A 24,901-nucleotide genomic window follows, 5' to 3' on the forward strand; every position below is an offset into this window, starting at 1 on the left:
TATGAGTATGCTTTGAAAGCTGTGGGGACACGACAGGATGTGAATACCTACGTATAAACAATGACACCAGGCTGCAATACAGTATGTCCTGTCATCAGTCATCAAAAGTATGAAATGTTAAAGAATTTATTTCTTTCATAGAGTTACATTTTAGCTATAGAATAATAGCTAATTATGATTTATTAAAAATTACATAAAGATTTCTGTCACTTACATTTTCTGTGATGGTCAAACTGAAAATATGTAGGACACATTCAAATCTGAAGTACTGACAAAAACATCCTTATTGTTGAGCCTGTTTGTGATGCTCTTGTTTGCCTATTTTTCTCTCAGTCAGTTGGAGTGTGACGAAGCAAAGGCAGGTGGCTCTGCTGAGAGTGAAGTTGTGCTGAAAACATGACCATCTGTTCACAGGAGCAATCGGAAATGTGACCTGCCAATCTAGCCTCCTGTTCTGCGGTGGCCATGTGACATGGAGGATTAGACATCCTTTATACTTCTGGCCTGCACCTTCCACACTGCTTGAACCTTTCCTGAGTCAAAAGGTCACCGGAAAATGGGATCCTGTACAGATCCTGTGCTTTACACTAACTGTAACTCACAATCCCATGATTGTTTTAATGGACTTTCACAGTTTTAGTATGTAGTTTATACATTTACTCACCCGGCCTAAGTTGACATCATTTTTGCTGTCACGGGTAAACTGGCTGGTTAGCTGGTAAATCATGGTGTGGCCCCTCCTTCTGGCTTTACTGAAATGAGAGTTACCAGTGGGCCTTTTGTATGGCTTATTGTCTGCAAAAAAATGAAAATAGCATTAAGAGCCTTGGCAGTTTACAAATCATAAACATTTAAAATGGTCTAACTTTGTCTTTGTTCAACTGCACCAGTGTGTTTTAGCAGTTACGTGTTCTGTAGATGCAAATCCCAATGCCTGTGAAGACTTTGATTACACTATCCCTTTACACCATTTGGCATGTGATGTTGACTTTCACACTAAAATGTTACCATGGACCACAAAACCGGTCTTAAGTAGCACGGGTATATTTGTAGCAATTGCCAAAAATACATTGTTTAGGTCAAAATGATCGATTTTTCTTTTATGCCAAAAATCATTAGGATATTAAGTAAGGATCATGTTCCATGAAGATATTTTGTAAATTTTCTACCATAAATATATATAAAAAACTTGATTAGTAATATGCATTGCAAAGAACTTCATTTGGACAACTTTAAACTGCTCCTATTATGCCATTTTAAAGGTTGCTAATATTGTTTTAATAGACTCCCAAAACAGGTTTACATGTATGCAAGGCCAAAAAAACACTTTAGTTTTCTCCAAAAATAGATTTAATTTTACCCCATTTCTAAATGATTCGTAAACGACTCGTGCGAAGCAGTTCGAAGAATCAGTCTCTCTACTCCCCTCCTTTCCGTGAGCCCTCACTGCTGTGATTGGTCAGATGGCGTAGTCCTTTATGATTGGTCTACCGCGTACGGCGTGTCGGAGAATGAAACGCCTATTGCCATACCTGATTGACAGCCCTGGATACTTGTCAATACATAGAAAAGATGGCATCTATTTTACTATACCAATTCGAGCCAGAGTCTGACGATGAAACGGCTGAAGTGGCTGATAGACAAGTTAGCACGGTCTACCGTGGAAAGTGCTCGCAATTTGCTTATATAAGCGAACCGGGTACACCTCTATGTTGTAAACTTCAACATTGTATAATGCATTAAGGCGGCTTCACACCGAACGCGGAAAGTGCAGCCCTTCAGGGCGCAGCGGCAAAAGTTCATTTGAACAACTCATTTGAACTTTGTCCGCGGCATGCGCGCTTCGCTTTGGTCGAAGCAGAAACAAGCTGTCCTCGCGCGGCGGAAGCAACTCAAACGAATGGGTTTCATAGCACAGCGCTTTCCGCATTCGCTGTGAAAGCCGCTTACTCCAACTAATGAGACAGACAGACACGCTGCATCAATCACAAATTGTCAGACTACAGTGGGTCCACAGCTGAACAGCAGAACTACAGAAGCGCGATTTAGCGGGTTAGCAAGACATGTGCAGGGTTGTTACACAACATAACATACACAACTACTATTTTGAACGATCGCTAGAAAATACAGTCTTTGAAGATGAAGATGAATATAAAACAATTTTACTCAGCTTAGGATACAGCGTCTTCTTCATAATGTATGTGTAAATTTCCATGTGACCTAAACCACATGGAAATTTTACTGTTTGTGGGCGGGCAAGTTGTTCGCGACGTAGAACGTGGGCGGACATTATGCAAATATTTTACTTCGTGACGTGTGGCCGTAACAGAAAAAGATTCGAATTCCTGACGACTCGTTCAGGCAAATGTGATCAGACCACTGATTTATATATAATGTTCTCTATTATAGATCAGTGGATCAGACTCTTTTTTTTGATAGACAATAACTTTATTTATCGTGCACTGTCGGCTGCACAACTTTGCCATAGTTTTTGTTCACATACAGCTACATGACACACTACATGAAAGATCATATTTGAAAAGGCATAACAGGAGCACTTTAAAGGTGATTTTCTCAATATTTAGATTTTTTGCACTCTCAGATTCCAGATTTTCAGCCAAATACTGTCCTATCCTAACAAACCATACATCAATGGAAAGCTTATTTATTCAGCTTTCAGATGTATAAATCTCAATTTCAAAAAACTGACCCTTAAGACTGGTTTTGTGGTCCAGGGTCACAAATGGTTTAGCTTCTAATGTTTGACTAATGTTTGTAGCATAGACAGTACCATCATTTCTGCTGCTGTGATGACTCTTGTCTTTTGTTTCTGTGATATCCTTGAATGAAAAGAGAAAAAGCACCATCTCCCCCTTTTCATTTTTAATGGGCACAATGTCCAAGAGACACCAGAATGAACCCCCTGTAAAAACACACCAAAAAGAGTTGCATAATTACACACAGACATAAAACAGTAACTACATCCTAAAAATATCAACTCCCTGTCTTATCAATAAAACACTTTTGCTACAAAAGAGTGGTGATTTTTAAGTAATTAAACTTACAGCTTCACTATTAATTATGGTGACCAGATTTATGAAATGGAAACTGGGGACATTTTCTTAGTTTACTGGTTAAAATATCATTGAAATCGCACTGGATGTTATCTACTAACAGCACTAGGTTTCAATGTTTGTATCACTCTACTTGTTTGTGTTCAAATCATTCCAGACTAGAGTGAGCGGTGCAGTGCGTTTTCTCTCTCTCTCTCTCTCTCTCTTTTTCTCTCTGTGCACAGTCAGAGCAGGTTGGTCTCATAGTTGTGTGGGGAGTGAGAAATGGAAAAGCTGGAGTTTGTGTGGAAGAAATATTTTAACAAACACCTGTCCAGAATGTTTTCCTTGCCTGTGGCCTGACTCCTGACTCCTCTGCAACCCTATATATTTTATTGTGAAATCTAAATTATGTCTGAAATCTACCAATTTATCATTTCTTGGTTATTTAGCTGTTCAGTATTTTACTCTAAATGACAGAAAAAAAAATGGATGTGATTGCCGTGGTCCTTGTTTGTGTGAAATGATTTTGTGTGACAAACACTTGTTCTCTGTTATGCAGATGACACTCTGCTTTATATTTCCTAATGACTTGACAAAGCTCTGTAATTTTCCAGTTTAACAGAGTGCATTAGAAATAAAATAATGCTGGAAGGCTAGTAATTTCTTTCTTTTGAATTCTAAACACAGGATTTAATTATTGGACCAAACACTTCCAAATATGAGCTGTTAAATTATAATTTGTTGCTCAATCATGGTTTTGTTACTACAGGTAAAAGGGTTACGCCACCCCAAAATAAACATTTTGTCATTAATCACTTACCCCCATGTCGTTCCAAACCCATAAAAACTTTGTTCATCTTCTTAAGATATTTTGGATGAAAACCGTGAGGCTTGTGAAGATTAGAACAAATGAATGGGTTTCATAGCGCAGTGCTTTCCGCATTCGGTGTGAAAGCTGCTTCGTGCACCATCCTTTACCATTACTCCAACTAATGAGACAGACAGACAGTCAAGCTGCATCAATCATATAGTGGGCCCACAGCTGAACAACAAAACTACAGAAGCGTGAGTTACCCAGTTAGCAAGACATGTTCAGGGTTGTTACATAACATAACGATCACTAGAATAATCTTTGTAGATTCATCTTTTGGAAGTGAATATAAAACAAATTTACTCTCACAGTGTAGGATACAGCGTCTTCTCGACATGACGTAAACAACATGGAAATTTTACTGTGTTTGTGGGCAGGCAAGTTGTTTGTGATGTAGAACATGGGCGGGCATTATGCAAATGTGTTACTTTGTGTAGTATAGCCGTAACAGAATAGGATTCGAATTCCTGACATCTCGTTTGGGCAATTGTGAGCCGACTCTTTTTTTTGATAGACAATAACTTTATTTATTGTGCACTGTATGCTTCACAATTTTGCAGATAGTTTATGTTTACATACAGCTACATGACACACTGCATGAAAGGTCATATTTGAAAAGGCGTAATAGCAGCATTTTAATGACAAAATTTTTATTTTGAGGTGGAGTAAACCCTTAACCAGTAGTAGACGATGTAACAAAACGTCTAGGTTACGTACGTAACCCTCGTTCCCTGAAGGAGGGAACGGAGACGTTACATATGGGAACTCGCTTGAGAGTCCAATCATCTCCAAGCCTTATTCAAAAGGCCAATGAACATTCATGAACATTGGCGAGTGGTATTTGCATGCCGAGCCACTCCCCCGTATATACGGGTATATAAGATGGCGGCGTGCAACCACTCATTCAGGCTTTTGCTGAGGAGCCGAGCTGCAGCCTGGCGTCAGCGCGACGTCAGGTCGTGGCAGGGGATGTAACGTCTCTGTTCCCTCCTTCAGGGAACGAGGGTTACGTACGTAACCTAGACGTTCCCCTTCAGTCGTTTCACTACGACGTTACATATGGGAACAGACCCATGGAACAGGCCACGAACCAGACGTCGCGTTACGCAACACACCGCGTGCCGACAGGCGGACGTGTCAGCAGACGGATATGAGCGTAACCTTCCCAACGCCCTGGGGGCCAATAGGGGGCCCCACAGGGATGCCAGTTGTACTGAAGCAGGAGTTGGGGGGGCGGAGCACATGAAATCTCTACATGTGGAACACAAGAAATTCAATATATCCATAGATTTTAGGGATATATGAGGGAAACATCGGCCTTCTGGCTGACCGTGGAAAAATACTGAAACATGTTGCCACAACCTGCTGGGCAAAGGAGACCCAACCGGAGCACAGACAAGCACTACTCCGCACTAGGCCTGACTGTGGGGCATGGAGGACCCAGGTTCACCGGAGGGAACAACTGAGGGAAATAGCGCACGGATCCATTAGGAATGGCGCAGCAAGCCGACACCGGCCGGACTCCCGCTCGCCTGTGATGTCTATGTTAAGACACGGGAGGATACGGCCTCTACGCGAAGGTTGTAGAACCTGGCGAAGATATTAGGTGTTGCCCAACCCGCAGCTCTACAGATATCTGCTAGTGAGGCGCCATGAGCCAACGCATAGGATGAGGCAACACTCCGTGTGGAGTGGGCACGAACACCTAAGGGGCATGGCTCTCCCTGGTTTTGGTACGACAGGGAGATGGCATCTACCACCCAATGGGCCAACCTCTGTTTGGAGACAGCATTCCCTTTCTGCTGACCTCCAAAGCAGACGAAGAGCTGCTCAGTGCGTCTGAAGTGCTGAAGTGGGTCCACGTATATACGCAGAGCGCGAACTGGACACAGCAGCGCAGAGGCTGGGTCTGCCTCCTCCAGGGGCAGAGCTTGCAGGTTCACCACCTGATCGCGGAAAGGCGTGGTGGGAACCTTGGGCACATAACCGGGCCGGGGTCTCAGGATGACGTGAGAATCGCCGGGCCCGAATTCCAGGCACGCTTCGTCGACAGAGAAAGCTTGTAGGTCCCCTACCCTCTTGATGGAGGCCAGTGCGGTCAGGAGCGCTGTCTTAAGTGACAGATATTTTAGCTCAACCGACGCAAGTGGCTCAAATGGGGCCTCCCGCAGGCCCTGGAGGGCGACGGAGAGGTCCCAAGAGGGTACGGGGTGCGGCCTGGGGGGATTAACCCTTCTCGCACCCCTGGGTGGACTGCCGTGAGAGCTGGTCGGCTGCACAGTTGAGTTCTCCTGGAATGTGAACGGCACGTAGCGATTTCAGCCACGTTTGACTCCAGAGGAGCAGATGGCGGGTGAGTTGTGACATGCGACGGGAGCGTAGACCACCCTGACGGTTGATGTAGGCTACAGTCGCCGTGCTGTCGGTGCGAACAAGCACGTGCTTGTGACGCAACGTCGGTCGGAAGTGACGAAGGGCCAGAAGCACAGCCAACAACTCTAGGCAATTGATATGCCATTGCAGTCGAGGTCCTGTCCAGGAGCCCGATGCTGCTTGCCCGTTGCATACAGCACCCCAACCCGTGGAAGAGACATCCGTGTATACCGCAAGATGCCTGGAGACTTGTCCCAGGGGGACTCCGGCCTGAAGGAAGGCCGGGTCTGACCACGGGCTGAACAGGCGGCGACACTGCGGGGAAACGCCAATCCGGAGTGTGCCACGGTGCCATGCCCATCTCGGGACTCGATCATGTAACCAGCGCTGAAGCGGTCTCATATGAAGCAGGCCGAGCGGCGTTACTGCGGCTGCGGCTGCCATATGCCCCAGGAGCCTCTGAAATGTTTTGAGAGGGACCGCTGTTTTGTGTCTGAATGACTCCAGACACTTCAGCACTGACTGCGCGCGCTCGTTGGTGAGGCGGGCTGTCATACTGACCGAGTCCAGCTCCACACCGAGAAAAGAGATCCTCTGCACTGGGGAGAGTTTGCTCTTCTCTCGGTTGACCTGAAGGCCCACATGGCTGAGGTGCCGGAGCACCAAGTCCCTCTGTTCGCACAACAGATCTCGCGAGTGAGCTATGAGAAGCCAGTCGTCGAGATAGTTGAGGATGCGAATGCCCGTCTGCCAAAGAGGGGACAGGGCAGCCTCCGCGACTTTCGCAAAGACACAGGGAGAGAGGGAGAGGCCAAATGGAAGCACTTTGTACTGATACGCTCAACCCTCGAAAGCAAACCGTAGGAAGGGTCTGTGTCGAGGCAGGATCGAGACGTGAAAGTACGCGTCCTTCAGGTCGATGGCTGCGAACCAATCCTGGGGACGAATGCATGTTAGCATGCGCTTCGTCGTGAGCATCTTGAACGGCAGCCTGAGAAGGGACCGATTCAGGGCTCGAAGATCCAGGATGGGTCTTAACCCACCGCTCTTTTTGGGCACGATGAAGTAAGGACTGTAAAACCCTGACTTCATCTCGGCTGGAGGGACAGGCTCGATTGCGTCCTTCGCCAGTAGGACTGCAACCTCCGCACGAAGCACAGCGGCATGTGTGTCCCAGAAGTGGAAAGGACGCCTCTGTACCTGGGCGGACGCCTGGCGAACTGAATCACATAGCCAAGACGTACCGTCCGAATCAACCATCGCGAGGGGCTGGGAAGCTGAAGCCAGGCTCCCAGCCTGGTCGCCAGTGGTATCAAAGGGACGTTGACCGACGTGACCGCAGTGGGGCAGCCTGGGGGGGAAGGGGAAGGGGACTGATCCCAGAAGGAAGAACGTCCTGGAGAAAAGTCAGACTGCACTGGGCAGCGCTTACCTTCTTCCCTGGTTCCCGCGCTGGCGACATCAGGTTCCGAGTCCGAATCCGAGGAGACACTTCTTGGGCGCTGCTCAAAGATGGAACTCGGGGCCTGAACCCCGGAGGTGAGAGAATTGACTCTTTCTGTGACAGCTCCCGGCCCTCCACCGGAAGTGGGGACGTTGATGTTGTCATCCCCCCAAGAGCGATTCTCTCCACCTCCGGGTTGCCCAGGGACACTTCGCAGATCTTTGCGGGTGACCGGTCCCTGAGACGCGGGCGGCGCTGCTCTCCCACAGCCAGCTCGACGTCGGGCTGCCAATCTGGTGTCATGTACCTCAGCAGGGGACGGAGCTGGTTGTTTGGAATGTCGCGGCGGGGCAGGATGTGTTTAATCTCCTCCGTCTGCTTTTGAACCGCCGAGAACTGCTGGGCGAAGTCCTCGACGGTGTCGCCGAATAGGCCGCCCTGGGAGATAGGAGCGTTGAGAAACCGTGATTTGTCGACATCTGCCATCTGGGCCAGGGTCAGCCATAGATGTCGCTCCTGGACCACTATGGTGGACATCACCTGACCAAGGGAACGCGCCGTCACCTTCGTAGCCCGGAGGGCGAAGTCGGTGGCGGCGCGGAGTTCCTCCATTGCACCCTGGTCAGAACCCCTCTCGTGCAGGTGTTTCAACACCTTGGCCTGGTACACCTGTAAGGTGGCCATGGCGTGCAAGGCGGTGGCAGCCTGTCCAGCGGCGTGGTAAGTCCGGCCCGCGAGAGCGGACGAGAACTCACACGCCCTGGAGGGGAGATGGGGCCGATCCCGCCAGGTGGCAGCGCCGGGCGGGCATAGATGCACCGCGACAGCGCGCTCGACCTGAGGGACCGCCTCATAACCCCGGGCTGCACCGCCGTCGAGAGAGGCGAGGGGAGAGGAGCTGGGACGTGGACGAGAAGAGTGCAGGGCTCGCCAAGTCCTCACCAGCTCCTCATGCACCTCCGGGAAGAAAGGCACTGGGGGAGAGCGCGGCGGTGCCGCGGGAGCCCTCCCCAGAAACCAATCATCCAGCCTAGAGGGATCGGCCGGAGGTGTTTTGGGCACCTCCAGACCGATCTCCTTGGCGGCTCGGAGGAGCATAGCCGACAGTTCAGCATCCGTCTCAGACGGGGCGGCAACCGCAGACTTTCCCTCTGATGCTGCAGCAGACATCTCGATCTCCTGGGGAGCGCCAAAGGAGATACCCAGCCCACTGTACGGGGAGGTATACTGCTCTGGCAGCTCAACGGGACTGCGCGGTGACGCAGAAGTCCGCGGGGCTTTGGGGGCCGACGGAACATTCTGCACAGTCACCTGAATGTCCCCCAAGTGCCTCGCCGCGGCAGCCGAAAAACCTTGACGGCTCAACGACTTACCGCGGGAGGACAACAAGGGGTGCCTACTCATGAATGAGCGGCGGGACTTTAACGCAGCCATGGACATACGTTCGCAATGAACGCATGTACCATCCGTGAACGCTGCCTCAGCGTGCTCTCGGCCCAGGCACGTGAGACAACGATCATGTCCGTCCAAAGAGGCGAGGAAACTACCGCACCCGGAAGCGCACGGCCGGAGAGACATACCGGGAAGATGTCCTCGACAGCCGTGAGAAATTCACTCTTTTGAAATCCCGGTCCGCCCAGGGAGGAACCGCGGCACAACTGTGCACTCAAACGGGCAGGCTCGCTGGAATGCGGGAGGCTCGTAAGTGCCGTGAAAACGGCAGCCCGCAGGATTATGCTGGCGGCTGCCAAACGCTCTTTTAGATGAAGCTCTTTCAGTTGTTTGGCAGCACACCAGCAGAGAGAGTGGCAACTCAGGAACTCTTTTTCTTTTATTTTCGGCTCAGGAAACGAGGCTCCAAAGCAAAAAGTCTGAATGAGTGGTTGCACGCCGCCATCTTATATACCCGTATATACGGGAGTGGCTCGGCATGCAAATACCACTCGCCAATGTTCATGAATGTTCATTGGCCTTTTGAATAAGGCTTGGAGATGATTGGACTCTCAAGCGAGTTCCCATATGTAACGTCGTAGTGAAACGACTGAAGGGGAACCATGATTGAGCAACTAATTATATTATAACAACTCATATTTGGAAGTGTTTGGTCCAATAATTAAATTCTCTGTTTAGAATTCAAAAGAAAGAAATTACTAGCCTTCCAGCTTTAATTATCTCTAATGCACTCTGCTAAATTGGAAAATGATGGAGCTGGGGTTTATGTTTAATATCAGTCTGTTTTTTGATGATGAATGAATCATCAAATTAATCACATTGCCAGTGTTTATAGAGCAGTCTTCTTTCACCTTAAAAGTGATTACATTACCCAGCTATGGCCATATGCTGTTTTTAATGCTGAAAAATTATTCATGCATTTATGACCTCAACACTGGACTATTCTAATGCTTTATTGAGTGGGTGTCCTGCAGGCTCTATAAATAAGCTCTGGCTGGTTCAAAATGCAGCAGGTAGAGTGCTTTCTAGGATTTCTTAGGAAACATGATAACATCAGCCCCATTTTATTGTCTCTACATTGGCATCTGTCACTCCTACACTGTCATCTGTAAATCACACCTCATCTGTAAATCTAGGGCAAACCTTAAAGACACATAAAGGGATTACAGTTCAAATATAATTTAGTAACATATCTAGCTATGTCTGGCATTATGTTTGACTCTAAAACTAACCTTCACTGTAGCCTGTTTTTCTCATGTTTTTATTTTTTATTTTTATTTATTTATTTTTTTGCCAGATTTTTCACCACAGTCACCTCTGCCTTGCTTACGGGGGACTAAAGAACTAAATAATTATGGAATAATCTTCTAACAGCTCTCTGATAAGAATACTTAATATGAAAATTAGGGCTGTCAGTTTAACGCCTTAATTAATTTGTTATGAAAAATAACGCAATTAAAATATTTTAACACAGTTAACTTACATTTCATACAGTTGACTGTTGACAAATATGATACAGGGCAACAACTCCATAAATGCAGTTATGCCCTAAAATTCAAGATATTGGTGCAAAAAAAGCCTCTATATGTGTTTTGTTTTGTTTCATATTTATATATATCCCATATCACACAATATCAAACGGGCAGCAAGAGCGCTGATTTTGTCCTGATCTATTACAAGCTTAAATGAGATTTTATACAACAGTTCAGTAAATAAGCTGATATTGTGTTATATTTTAAACACATTATATGTTTTTGCTCAATTTTGCTGAGAATATTACCTCTGAAGCCATAGCAGAATTGTTGCGCGTCTCCGGGCAACACAGCAGTGTTTAGTTTCTAAATTAATCAGAGTTTTGAACGAATCATGTGAATCAATGATTCAAAGGCCCATTCATAAATACAGCCATTTACTTAATTCCTGAATGAATCAGCCCTTTGAACCAATCGAATCAAATGAGTGAAGACATTTACTGCCACCTGCTGGCAGATTTAGTTTCTTATTTAGAGTATAATTTAATTAAATAACAATAATACTAATAATAGTATTAATAAGAATAAAACATTAAAGGGATAGTTCACCCCAAAAATTTAAATTCTCTCATAATTTATTCACCCTCATGTCATTTCAGATCTGTCTTTTGTGGAACATAAAAGAAAGTATTTTGAAGACTGTTGGTAACAAAGCTGTTTTGGTTACCATGACTTTCATTATAGGAACAAAAAATACTGAGATGTTTCTCAAATTATCTTCTCTTATGTTCCATAGTTCACGTCAAGCCATTGCAGGCTAAATGTTTATGTGTAATAAAATTTATGTTGAATCAAATAAAATATTTCTTTCTAAAGCTAAAGTTTGTAATGTCTACTTGATACTACTTGAACACAAAATTGCTTTAAATAATCTATTGTGGGTATTTTCACAGTCAAATGTATTTTGTAATTAATTGACACATCATGTAATTAATTAGACCGATCTCCTTGGCGGCTCGGAGGAGCATAGCCGACAGTTCAGCATCCGTCTCAGACGGGGCGGCAACCGCAGACTTTCCCTCTGATGCTGCAGCAGACATCTCGATCTCCTGGGGAGCGCCAAAGGAGATACCCAGCCCACTGTACGGGAGGTATACTGCTCTGGCAGCTCAACGGGACTGCGCGGTGACGCAGAAGTCCGCGGGGCTTTGGGGGCCGACGGAACATTCTGCACAGTCACCTGAATGTCCCCCAAGTGCCTCGCCGCGGCAGCCGAAAAACCTTGACGGCTCAACGACTTACCGCGGGAGGACAACAAGGGGTGCCTACTCATGAATGAGCGGCGGGACTTTAACGCAGCCATGGACATACGTTCGCAATGAACGCATGTACCATCCGTGAACGCTGCCTCAGCGTGCTCTCAGCCCAGGCACGTGAGACAGCGATCAGGTCCGTCCAAAGAGGCGAGGAAACTACCGCACCCGGAAGCGCACGGCCGGAGAGACATACCGGGAAGATGTCCTCGACAGCCGTGAGAAATTCACTCTTTTGAAATCCCGGTCCGCCCAGGGAGGAACCGCGGCACAACTGTGCACTCAAACGGGCAGGCTCGCTGGAATGCGGGAGGCTCGTAAGTGCCGTGAAAACGGCAGCCCGCAGGATTATGCTGGCGGCTGCCAAACGCTCTTTTAGATGAAGCTCTTTCAGTTGTTTGGCAGCACGCCAGCAGAGAGAGTGGCAACTCAGGAACTCTTTTTCTTTTATTTTCGGCTCAGGAAACGAGGCTCCAAAGCAAAAAGTCTGAATGAGTGGTTGCACGCCGCCATCTTATATACCCGTATATACGGGGGAGTGGCTCGGCATGCAAATACCACTCGCCAATGTTCATGAATGTTCATTGGCCTTTTGAATAAGGCTTGGAGATGATTGGACTCTCAAGCGAGTTCCCATATGTAACGTCGTAGTGAAACGACTGAAGGGGAACCATGATTGAGCAACTAATTATATTATAACAACTCATATTTGGAAGTGTTTGGTCCAATAATTAAATCCTCTGTTTAGAATTCAAAAGAAAGAAATTACTAGCCTTCCAGCTTTAATTATCTCTAATGCACTCTGCTAAATTGGAAAATGATGGAGCTGGGGTTTATGTTTAATATCAGTCTGTTTTTTGATGATGAATGAATCATCAAATTAATCACATTGCCAGTGTTTATAGAGCAGTCTTCTTTCACCTTAAAAGTGATTACATTACCCAGCTATGGCCATATGCTGTTTTTAATGCTGAAAAATTATTCATGCATTTATGACCTCAACACTGGACTATTCTAATGCTTTATTGAGTGGGTGTCCTGCAGGCTCTATAAATAAGCTCTGGCTGGTTCAAAATGCAGCAGGTAGAGTGCTTTCTAGGATTTCTTAGGAAACATGATAACATCAGCCCCATTTTATTGTCTCTACATTGGCATCTGTCACTCCTACACTGTCATCTGTAAATCACACCTCATCTGTAAATCTAGGGCAAACCTTAAAGACACATAAAGGGATTACAGTTCAAATATAATTTAGTAACATATCTAGCTATGTCTGGCATTATGTTTGACTCTAAAACTAACCTTCACTGTAGCCTGTTTTTCTCATGTTTTTATTTTTTATTTTTATTTATTTATTTTTTTGCCAGATTTTTCACCACAGTCACCTCTGCCTTGCTTACGGGGGACTAAAGAACTAAATAATTATGGAATAATCTTCTAACAGCTCTCTGATAAGAATACTTAATATGAAAATTAGGGCTGTCAGTTTAACGCCTTAATTAATTTGTTATGAAAAATAACGCAATTAAAATATTTTAACACAGTTAACTTACATTTCATACAGTTGACTGTTGACAAATATGATACAGGGCAACAACTCCATAAATGCAGTTATGCCCTAAAATTCAAGATATTGGTGCAAAAAAAGCCTCTATATGTGTTTTGTTTTGTTTCATATTTATATATATCCCATATCACACAATATCAAACGGGCAGCAAGAGCGCTGATTTTGTCCTGATCTATTACAAGCTTAAATGAGATTTTATACAACAGTTCAGTAAATAAGCTTTATTTTAAACACATTATATGTTTTTGCTCAATTTTGCTGAGAATATTACCTCTGAAGCCATAGCAGAATTGTTGCGCGTCTCCGGGCAACACAGCAGTGTTTAGTTTCTAAATTAATCAGAGTTTTGAACGAATCATGTGAATCAATGATTCAAAGGCCCATTCATAAATACAGCCATTTACTTAATTCCTGAATGAATCAGCCCTTTGAACCAATCGAATCAAATGAGTGAAGACATTTACTGCCACCTGCTGGCAGATTTAGTTTCTTATTTAGAGTATAATTTAATTAAATAACAATAATACTAATAATAGTATTAATAAGAATAAAACATTAAAGGGATAGTTCACCCCAAAAATTTAAATTCTCTCATAATTTATTCACCCTCATGTCATTTCAGATCTGTCTTTTGTGGAACATAAAAGAAAGTATTTTGAAGACTGTTGGTAACAAAGCTGTTTTGGTTACCATGACTTTCATTATAGGAACAAAAAATACTGAGATGTTTCTCAAATTATCTTCTCTTATGTTCCATAGTTCACGTCAAGCCATTGCAGGCTAAATGTTTATGTGTAATAAAATTTATGTTGAATCAAATAAAATATTTCTTTCTAAAGCTAAAGTTTGTAATGTCTACTTGATACTACTTGAACACAAAATTGCTTTAAATAATCTATTGTGGGTATTTTCACAGTCAAATGTATTTTGTAATTAATTGACACATCATGTAATTAATTAGATTAGAATATTTAATCAACTGGCAGCCCTAATGAAAATATGTGATAAATATAACAATCATAATTTAGTAATTCAGCCTGTAAAGCTGCTTTAAAACCATGTGTATTGAGAAAAATGCTATACAAATAAATCTTACTTGACATTGCTAAAATAGAAAAGGTCTAAAATACCCCAGCAACTGCATAGCAATGCCAGGGCAAACACCCAGAACATCTATTGTATAGACAAAATTAGCTAACACTACTCATTTTATTTAGAAAATGTAAAAATCAAGTCAAGTCAGTTGTATTAATGCAGCGCTTTATACAGCACAGATTGTTTCAAAGCAGCTTTACGATATAGTAAACAGGAAAACAGCATGTTTGTCACAAAGTTATTCAATCTGGAATCAATTTGTGTTACAAATCACAATAAGTATTTACAACAATAGTAATTACAAATCTATATTATAGCACAGACACTACAGCAAAATGCAGTACAGTGCTTTGCTCAAAGTCACAGTAGTGACATACTGTAGATAAAGTAGGGCAGTGGTTCCCATTTCCATACGACCCCCCCCCGGCACTGCACATTTTGTATGTCCTTAATATCTAACACACCTGATTTAGATCATCAGCTTACTAGAAGAGTGCTGTTATTTCTGTCAGATAAAAATGTGCAGAGCTAGGGCAGTTTTGAGAATTGAAAGCCACTGATGTAAGGGAACTCAATTCTTGGAAATTCCTTACAGTCTACACCAGGATTTTACCCCAGTATTAAATTAACTGTTAAAGTCCCCTTCTCTCAGCCCCTTGCATTATGAGTACTGTACAATAAGACTCCTAGAGTACTAGAGTATTATTACCATTCTTCTTGTAGAACTGCACCTCAGCCTGGTACTCTTCCTTGCTCTCCAGTGCTTTTTCCACACCCTGAGTAACCTGCTCACTAGTGCCCGAGCCATATAGGAAATGACAGCTGCAGTTCTTCTGCATCACCTCTGTTCGTCCAAACCCCGTCAACTCACAGAATCCATCAGAACAGTAGACAATGGGATAGCCACGGTGACCCTGAGCATTCCCAAGGAGGAAGTTGCTGTCTATGGGACAGAAGAGAGATCAGGGTTATTACTGTGAAAGACATTCAAAGCTAGTTGTAAGTATTGTGTTTTGTGCAGTGTTGTTGCTGTACTGATTCATCATTTTCAAATTGATACACTTTGCAGTTTTTGAACTTGGCTCGTGTGTCATAACGTATAACATTTCAATGTATAAAAATATACTTTTTATATGCTTTATACTTTTTGTATACATTACACCAAATATGAAGTATGTGTTAACTTACAGCTACCCTATAGTCCAAAGAAATTTGGGGGTGTTATAGAAGTGTGAATCTATTGGATTTCTTTGGTTTAGCTCCAACCCTAATCAAACACACCTGAACAATCTAATCGGTGTCTTCAAGAACCGACAGAAGGCAAGCCTGCAACCATTAGCCAGAAAGGTGTAACGGCTAAAGCTAACGCCTCCGGTCTGGCAGTACGTGGGAAAGGAGACTAGAGGCTGTTTTTTTAATGGATGTCAATGGATTAGAGGCTGAATAAACAGCTACACTACACAAGATGAATGATATTCATCATTCTAAAAATTTGGCACGCACAGAAACCTTGCACACTGAGTCCGATGTGTATTAACTCATTCTTTGCAAAAAAATCCGCAAAACAATACAAAATGGAATCTTCAAGCAGTGAGGATTATTTTATTGTCTATGCTCTTCTTAAAAAGAGAAAAAGAAAGGACATATTGGATCCATCCAATTATAAGATATAGAGAGGAAGGAGAGAATACTTTTTGTGTGCACCTCCTTAAGGAGCTGCGGGATTATCCCGGGCGATTCTACTTCAGAATGTCAGTAAGCTTTGATGCTTTGCTAGCCTTACTGGAGCCACATATTATAAAGATGGCCACTAATTTCTGTGAACTCAGTGTACAAGGACCTTTACAGTGCTTTGTGCTGCGAGACGCAGTGGATGAACTTGTTAGATGCATTTCTGGATTCTGGAATTCTTTCTCACATTTCCGAGTTTCTCATAGCGGAAGTCGTCATAGTTGGGTAAAATCCAAGAGCAGCGAATGGGAGAGTACCACAGATATATTTTTTGCTTTCCCATTTGCTCAAATACCAAAAGAAAAACTACACAATAGTGAATAGTCACGACTTTCAATCAAAGGAAAAAAACTGAGCTAGACTGATATCGGCAGTCAGAAGAGAGAACAATGTCAAATTTACCGTCCCTCCCACAGATGCAGCATTAGAAACACCCTGGCATAGCGTTAACTAGTTTTTTTGTAACTTGATGAAAAGGTGATATAATACAAACTATAGTGTTATAAATGTACATACATATTTTTAAAAATCAAAATATAAAAAACTTTAAAAGATATAGGTGATGATGACCGTTGAAACGCGTCATCACAGGCTTGTGAAAATGGTCCAATGTCGCACAACTCAGACTGAAATTCAATGACGTCAAGGCTGTAATGTGATTGGTTATTAAGGGACACGTGATCCAAGTTAGCTTTTACACTTTCTCCAATAAGTAATACAGATCCTCTCATCTCCCTATAGTAAGAAAATCTCTGTTCAAGATCACAAGAAAGCCACAGGCAGGTGTGTTTGTTTAGGGTTGGAGCTAAACTCTGCAAGACAGTGGCCCTCCAGGATCGAACTTGCCCAGCCCTGGTCAACAGGGACAAAACCAGATCACTGAGTAGCTTCTTATCTCTGACGTGATAGTTCAGCTTACCATGGGAGAACTTACGAGATGAGAAGACACAAGGGTTAAGATTTGTTGAATCACCTTGTCTTTGCAAAAGTACAGCTCAAGCCCTACATCTGATGCCGATGGCCAACTAGCACATATGCTCTGCACTTGTGTGAGAGAACATAACTCTCCCATACCAGCAGGTGTCAGTAGTCTGTATTTGGCATTTAAACAAGAAAACTGAAAGCAGCACCACCTATTTGACTTGCAGAACTGGCCGAAAAACAGCTGATGGCATCTGACTAGAACCAACGTTGTGGAACACTGAAAAAAAGAAAGCCGACCGATTCTCAAAAACCACCCAACATTGCCCCAACTGCCATCTGTTGGCTTGCTGTTTTCCAGGCTTTAGCTAAAGTGAATTGGTGCTTGAGAGTGTGGAAGACTGTAGCGGCACTTTAATTATGTATGTAGTGTCTGTAGAAATGTTCAAATCTTAGGAAAGTTAGAAATCCTTTTTAGTTTGAGACTGTGGCCACTGACAGCAGTAACCTCCATGCCTTAGGACTGAGTACATAGCCCAAGAATGTAGTTTTGTGAAATTCACACTTTTCTGCTTTGACATACTGTACAGTTGATGTGAGAAAAGACATTTCAGGACTAGGCCATACTGCATGACTCAGTATTTAATGTGATCAGCATGTGTTGTAAAGGCTGTCTTCCACTCGTCACCAGGGCAGATTTGGGTGAGGTTATATGTACTTCTCAATTCTAAGTTTGGAAGGATTTTGGCACATCTCATCTTTTTTAGAGCTTCAAGTACCTGAGGGATGGTATATATGGGATTTGACAATGTCGGTAGGTCAACATGACTGTTAGAGGCAGTGAGTGAAACAGTGACTGGATCACTGGCTGTCCTTATGTCTCTTAGGATCGTGGAGGGCTAGCCAGGGGTGGCTTAAAACAATGTGATTTTTGGGTGTAATTTGTTCCTTGTGGAGGAAACCAACTTAAAGCTGAATTGACCCTTCAGAAAGTTTAATTTATCAAAAATGTTCTGCTGCTCAAATGATCTGCTCAATATTAAGTAATTTATTGTCCTATTTTGTTTTTGTAACAATACTGATGATGTACATACTGCAGCATGACTTCTGGAAATTTACAAAAATAGTGCTTTTAAGACTGATAGATGCTCTATATTTTTGATTTCGAATCTTTTGTGAACAAAAATGATTGCCTGCCTTTTTTCTGTTGCACACAACGGATTCTCAACAGTTCTTCTACATTTTTTGGCAGATATTTACTGGCAGATTGAGCACTGCTCAATTTCAGCAGTAGGGTGTCTGAAGCAGGGCAAATGAGTGATGCAGGTTTGCTAAAATTGTTATTCACATCTGTCCTGGCTTGACATTTAGGATCACCAAATCTTTTTAAATACATACATTCCCTAGTAATTTTTTTTTAATTTATTTATTCATTTATGATATTTAAATAATATCAGTTTTTAAATGTTAAATATTTAAAGTGTACCTAAAGTATATTAGCACAATCAAATATACTTATAGCTTTAGATGAACTTACTTGAACTTCAGCACTACTTCCACACAATTAAAGTGCATTAAGTACATAATATATAAATGTATTTGTAGTATACTTTGCATGAAATAAAAGTATTTTAAATACATTTTAGAATATTTATTTTTCACTAGGGTTTGTATATATTTAAATATACTAAGAGGGTCAGCAATATTTATCCAGCTTACAAGAAAAAGTTATTTATTTATTTTATATATTTATTTTGGGGTGTAGCCACAATACAATTATAGTATATACAGTCATGGCCAAAAATATCTGCACCCTTGCAATTCTGTCAGGAAATGCAACACTTCTCTCAGAAAATTGCTCCAATTGCAAATGTTTTGGTATTCACATGCTTATTGTTTTTGTTTGTACTAAAACAACACAAAAAAACAGAGAAGAAAAGTCAAACTTGATAAAATTTCACACATACCATTACAAAATTATTTGCACCTTGTCAAAATTTTAAGAAATAATTGCTTTTCAAGCATGTGATGCTCCTGTAATTTGTATTTAGACACACCTGTGGCAAGTAACAGGTATTGGCAATATAGTAATCACACCTGCAACCAGTTAAAATAGAGAAAAGTTGACTCAACCTTTGTGTTGTGTGTCACACTGAGCATGGAGAAAAGAATGAAGTGTAAAAAATGTTGTCTGTGGATTTGAGAGAAAAAACTGTGGAAAAACATGGACAATCTCAAGGCTACAAGTCCATCTCCAGAGATCTTAATGTTCCTGTGTCCACTGTGCGCATTAACATCAAGAGGTTTACAGCCCATGGCACTGTAGCTAAGTTCCCTGGAAAAATTACGATGAAGGATTGTTTGAATTGAGTGGATAAAAATCCCTGATTAACTTCCAAACAAATTTAAGCTTATCTGCAGACACAGGGTGCAACAGTGTCAACTCGCACTATCTGTCGCTATCTGAATGAAAAGGGAGGCTATGGTAGGAGACCCAGGAGAACACCACTACTGACACAAAGGCATAAAAAAGCAAGACTGGAGTTTGCCAAAACTTATGTGACAACACCACAGTCTTTCTGGGAGAACGTACTGTGGACAGATGAGACAAAAGTAGAGCTTTTTGGTAAAGGACATCATGGCAATGTTTACAAAAAAAGAAATGAGGCCTTCAAAGAAAAGAACACATTCCCTACAGTCAAACATGGTGGAGGTTCAAAAAGCACCCAGAAATGGTTACAAACAAAGCGCTGGATAGTTCTGAAATGGCCAGCAATGAGTCCAGATCTGAATCCCACCTGTGGAGAGATCTCAAAACAGCAGTTGGGAGAAGGCATCCTTCAAATCTGAATGACCTGGAGCAGTTTGCAAAAGAAAAGTGGTCCAAAATTCCAGTAGAGAGGTGTAAGAAACTCATTCATGGTTACAGGAAGCGATTGATTTCAGTTATTTTTTTTCCAAAGGGGGTGCTACCAAATATTAAGTTAAGGGTGCCAATAATTTTGTCCAGTGTTTTTTTTTTTTTTTTTTTTTGTGTTGATGCAGTGCAAACAAAAAACAATAAGCATGTGAATACCAAAAAATTTGAAACTGGAGCAATTTTCTGAGAGAAGTGTTGCATTTTCTGACAGAATTGCAAGGGTGCCAATATTTTTGGCCACGACTGTATATACTACCACAACTGTATACTACCACAATCTGTAGCCAAGAGCAATGTACATGACTATACAAAAATGGACTTTCAAAAATAAAACTATCCTGAGAAATACTCACTAGAGTAAAACTGCATGACAACTAGCTCTATCTACAGTATGTACAGTAGGCTTATAAAATAAAGGTTATAAACAATACAAGTAAAATGTTCAGGATTTATCTGCAATCAGTCATAGTAAATCATGTTTTCTCCATAGGTATTCCAAAATTCTTCCAATAAGTCACCAGTTAGTACCAGAAGCTCAGCTTCACCCAGTATCATCATTGCGACTACTGCACAGGAAAGCTGGTCTCTACGGCAACAAGAGGGCAGCTATTTTGGGCCATTAGTACACTAGTGCTCTGTTACCCAGAAGCATCCAGCATTGCAAAGAAAGATCCTGTGTCTCAGAGGAGAAGTTAACATCAAACGTCTCTAAACTGTTCATCCTAAACCAATTAAGACATTATTGACATTACCTTTCTCATGATGTCAAAATCAAACAGAATGTTAACTTCAAGTAAAATGGGTGGGAAAAAAAACAAATGAATCCACAAGCAAATAAACATCTTCTTCTGGCTTAGAGAAAATGGCAGCTGATAGAGCAGTGTGGTAAAAAGTTGTAAAATTTGGCACACTCATAGGAAAAGTCTGAATAGTCCTAATAGCCACTTCTCAAACGCTATCTTCTGTCTCAAATTCTCCAGCGTGACCACCAAAGCTTCAAAGCTTCACTTTTTACCAGCACTCACGTCATCACATTAAAAATGTGAGCAGTATTGCAGCAATACCAGTGATTAAATATTTTTTTAAAATGTTCATTAATTGTGTTTTATAAATCTGGAGCTTTATTAATTATGTCTTTAGGTTATGTATATCTTGCAAGACAGCATATTGTTAAATATGAAGCTGTGAATGTGCATGCTGTTGTGTGTTTGTGTGAGAGATGTTATCTAACAGAAGAGATTATGTTTGTAAGCTGTGTAAAGGATTTTCTTCATTACTAGTAAGAAAGCACAGATAGGAGAATTTTATTGTAGTTTTTGTATCTTCAGATGTGTGTTGTGCTGCTTATGTTTTGTGTATTAATATGAATACTGTTATAAAATAATATTGTTATTACATTTCTTGAGATCTGTGTCATGCTGAATTGTGTCAAACTGTGTTTTGATTAATGACTGTATTTTGTGTTGTGATGCTGAAGCCATTAGACATAGATATTTCAATGCAATATAGTAAAATTCACTTCTTGGTTTTATTATTATTAATGTAAATTGACTAGTGGCTTAAGAAGGTTCTTGTTAAGTCATGGTAAAAGGATTGCATGAACACAAACAGCTTTGTCCCTTGACAATCCCTCTTCCCATGAGACACTCACATGTCTCGAAGACTTATGCCATGAGAGCGCTATTGCTACTACAAAACACGAGATTTATCTCCCATGATAAAACAGGAACAAACAGACACTACATGTAATAACCTGCAGGACAGGATACAGCACATATATACTGTACATACATTGATTTACAGTAATCAGCATAATGTATAATAGTGGTACAGAACTACAGTACATATAGAAATGTTTTATCACAGCATTGTTGAATCATTTATTTGAATAATATTTATTAACAGTTAATTATTTTTACTTTAAAGCTTACAATATGCCTTAACTTTGCTGTTAAATAAACAGTAAAATCACAAATTGATCCAGCCATCCCTAAGTGTAAAAATGTAACCTATATCTGTAAAAAAAATGTACTTTTTACAGAAAATGGTATGTTGAAAAACTGCTTTTTTTATTAACTATAAGTTACCATACCACATACTGTACACTACAAAAAAAGATACATTTACTTTTGTCAGTTCATGTAATCCCCTGGGACAGAATCCATGACCTTGGCATCACTAGCGCAATGTTATTTGAGTTATGGGAATGCAGAGAATTATTTAAGACTGGAAATTATTTATGACAGATTAAGTAACTTCTTAGGCCAGTAATATACAAGTACATAAATGTAGATGCATGCACACAGTCTATACTTAATGTGTGCTTTCGCATAACTGTGGTAGCATCAAACCTCATTTACCCAGATGTTAATTGTTTAACTGGGTTGTTTAGCAAGACTCTATGATAGTAGAAGAAGAAAGATTAAAGATGGAGTTTTCAAGGAATCTGTTTAAAATAAGCCAGAATTTTTTCACATTCATTTGGTGCAGGTGATGATATAGACATGAAAATCCTTCACCTCCAGGGTACCTTAAAAACTGTGCATTTTCATCTTGTGCATTCTCTCTCTTGTAGGTTTGGTGTGTGTATTTGTGGGAGTACTTACGAGTGCCATCGAAACGAGTCGCGATTGTGTCCAGGAAGGTGTTCTGGGGTGCTAGCAGCCCCTTCATCACTGGCATGATGCCAGGTTTCCAGAGTCAGCAGATGTTTAGGGGGAAAGTCTGTATGAACCATCAATCCTCACTACATCCCAATGAAAGGGCGGCCAGGGAAAATGTGAGGTATGGCTGAGTGAACGCATCCTAAAAGAGTAAACATCCCCAAAAGATTACTCCCCACTGTATACTTCCTCAGCTTTTGGAGTCCAGTTGATGTATGATCAAGAAACAAACAAATCTCCTTCCTTGTCAGTGGCAGTGCATACAGTGAAACCAACTTCCACTTGTTTTCTTCTCTTTTCTAGTAGGTCTGTCTCAGCTCACACCTGCACAACAGAGGAGAATCCACAAGATGTGCATCTCCAGAACGGCGTGGATTTGTTGTTCTGTAACAGTGTGGCAGAGCGACAGAGACAGTTACATTTGTCTTCACCCCTCCTTCTCTGGCTCTTTCTCTCTTTATCCACACCCACTATTCATTTCCTCCAGTTCTTATCAGCCAATGAGAGTGCACACACATTCTTGAAAGAAATCTATCTGAGATATGCATGTTCACATATACCTACACTCTCAGGAGAAAAAAAAGTTACAAAAGCTGTCACTGGTCATAAATACATGAACTAATGTTCTGCATTTGACTTTGAGAGCATACGTTATAGATATTTTTCAGATGGAAAAACAGTTTTTAAGAATGTGGCTTTCAAATGACAAATCCCTATCAAATAACACACCCAGGTTCTTGACTGATGACAACGACTTGACAGACCATCCATCAAGTGTTAAGCAGGTCATTATGTGTATACGGGTTTGGTCCAGTAATTAAAATCCATTTTTGTTTTTCAAATATGCATTCAAAAACAATGATATGATATAATGATGATGTCTCCCAAGTGTAGCATGTACACGGTGAAAAGCAATGGTCCTAGTACTGAGCCTTGTGGTGTTCCATACCAAACATGTGATCAGTATGACGACTTTTCATTTACTGCTAAAAAAGAATAACATTCAAAAAATATGATTTGAATGATACCAATGCAATTACACTCATTGCAGCATAATTTTTAAGCCTATCCCAGAGAATTCTGTGGTCAATAGGATGCAAAGGAAGCACTGAGGTCTAATAAAACTAAGAGAGAGATGCAACCAAGATTAATAAAGCAATTCATTTGTGATTGATGAGTGTGTTTTCAGTGCTATTAAGTGGTTTAAAACCTCACTGGTATTCCTTGCAGATGCTAGTTCCTTCCATAGTTTTATAGTTGTGAAGATGCCACTTTATATAGTTTTTCTGATAGAAAAGGGAGGTTTGAAATTGGTAGATAACTAATTCTTTAGAATCTACTTGTGTTTTTTAATAAGAGGCTTAAAGGGGTCATCGGATACCCATTTTCCACATACTTTCCACATACCATATACATTGGTTAAAAATTCTCAATGGTTGTGTAAAACAACACCCCTTTTTACCTTGTCAAAATGAGCTCTGCAAAAATCATCCCATTCTGAGGGATTGTTCATTTAAATGCAAATGAGCTCTGCCCACCCCGCCCCTCTCTTCTCTCTGCTGCTCTGAGAGATTGTTTAATTAAAAACCACTGCATGGATTTTTGTCATTATAGGGTAGATGTGTACATACACTGCCAACATACATTAATGTTCAAACAACGTGTAAAAGTGAAGTTTGCATCCGATGACCCCTTTAATAACAGCCATCTTAAAAGTTTTTGGGTCATATCCTAACAATAATTATGTGAATGAACCTAAATATAAATGCAAAGAGACAAGATGGTATATGTATGGCCCAACATTTTATTATCATAGAATTAATAACTTATGAAGTGACAAAAAAAAAAAAAAATCCCTAATATGGACAATCGCTGAGAGTAAGATGAATATACAGTGCTGTTTGAAAGTTTGTGAATTTTCCATATTTCTGCATAAATATAACGCAAAACATCATCAGATTTTCCTTAAAGTTGACAAAGAGAATCCAATCAAACAAACATGACAAAAATATATACTTTGTC

General features: G+C 41.6%; 1 protein-coding gene across 3 annotated transcripts in view; it reads right to left on the reverse strand.

The window, feature by feature from the left end:
* The window catches only part of kcnh4b (potassium voltage-gated channel, subfamily H (eag-related), member 4b), a 43,695-nt gene extending 20,377 nt beyond the window's left edge, over positions 1 to 23,318 (reverse strand). For all 3 annotated transcript variants that reach the window (XM_051124629.1, XM_051124626.1, XM_051124627.1), the window contains exons 1-4: positions 22,823 to 23,318; positions 15,354 to 15,587; positions 2,792 to 2,923; positions 665 to 795 (exon numbers count right to left, since the gene is read on the reverse strand). In XM_051124629.1, coding sequence (XP_050980586.1) covers positions 665 to 795; positions 2,792 to 2,923; positions 15,354 to 15,587; positions 22,823 to 22,898 — 573 coding nt within the window. In that variant the 5' untranslated portion in view covers positions 22,899 to 23,318. The remainder of the gene's footprint in view (positions 1 to 664; positions 796 to 2,791; positions 2,924 to 15,353; positions 15,588 to 22,822) is intronic.
* Between the last annotated feature and the right edge of the window lie 1,583 nt (positions 23,319 to 24,901).

Source organism: Labeo rohita, chromosome 12 (genome assembly GCF_022985175.1).
Source record: "Labeo rohita strain BAU-BD-2019 chromosome 12, IGBB_LRoh.1.0, whole genome shotgun sequence".
Classification (NCBI taxonomy): Eukaryota; Metazoa; Chordata; class Actinopteri; order Cypriniformes; family Cyprinidae; genus Labeo; species Labeo rohita.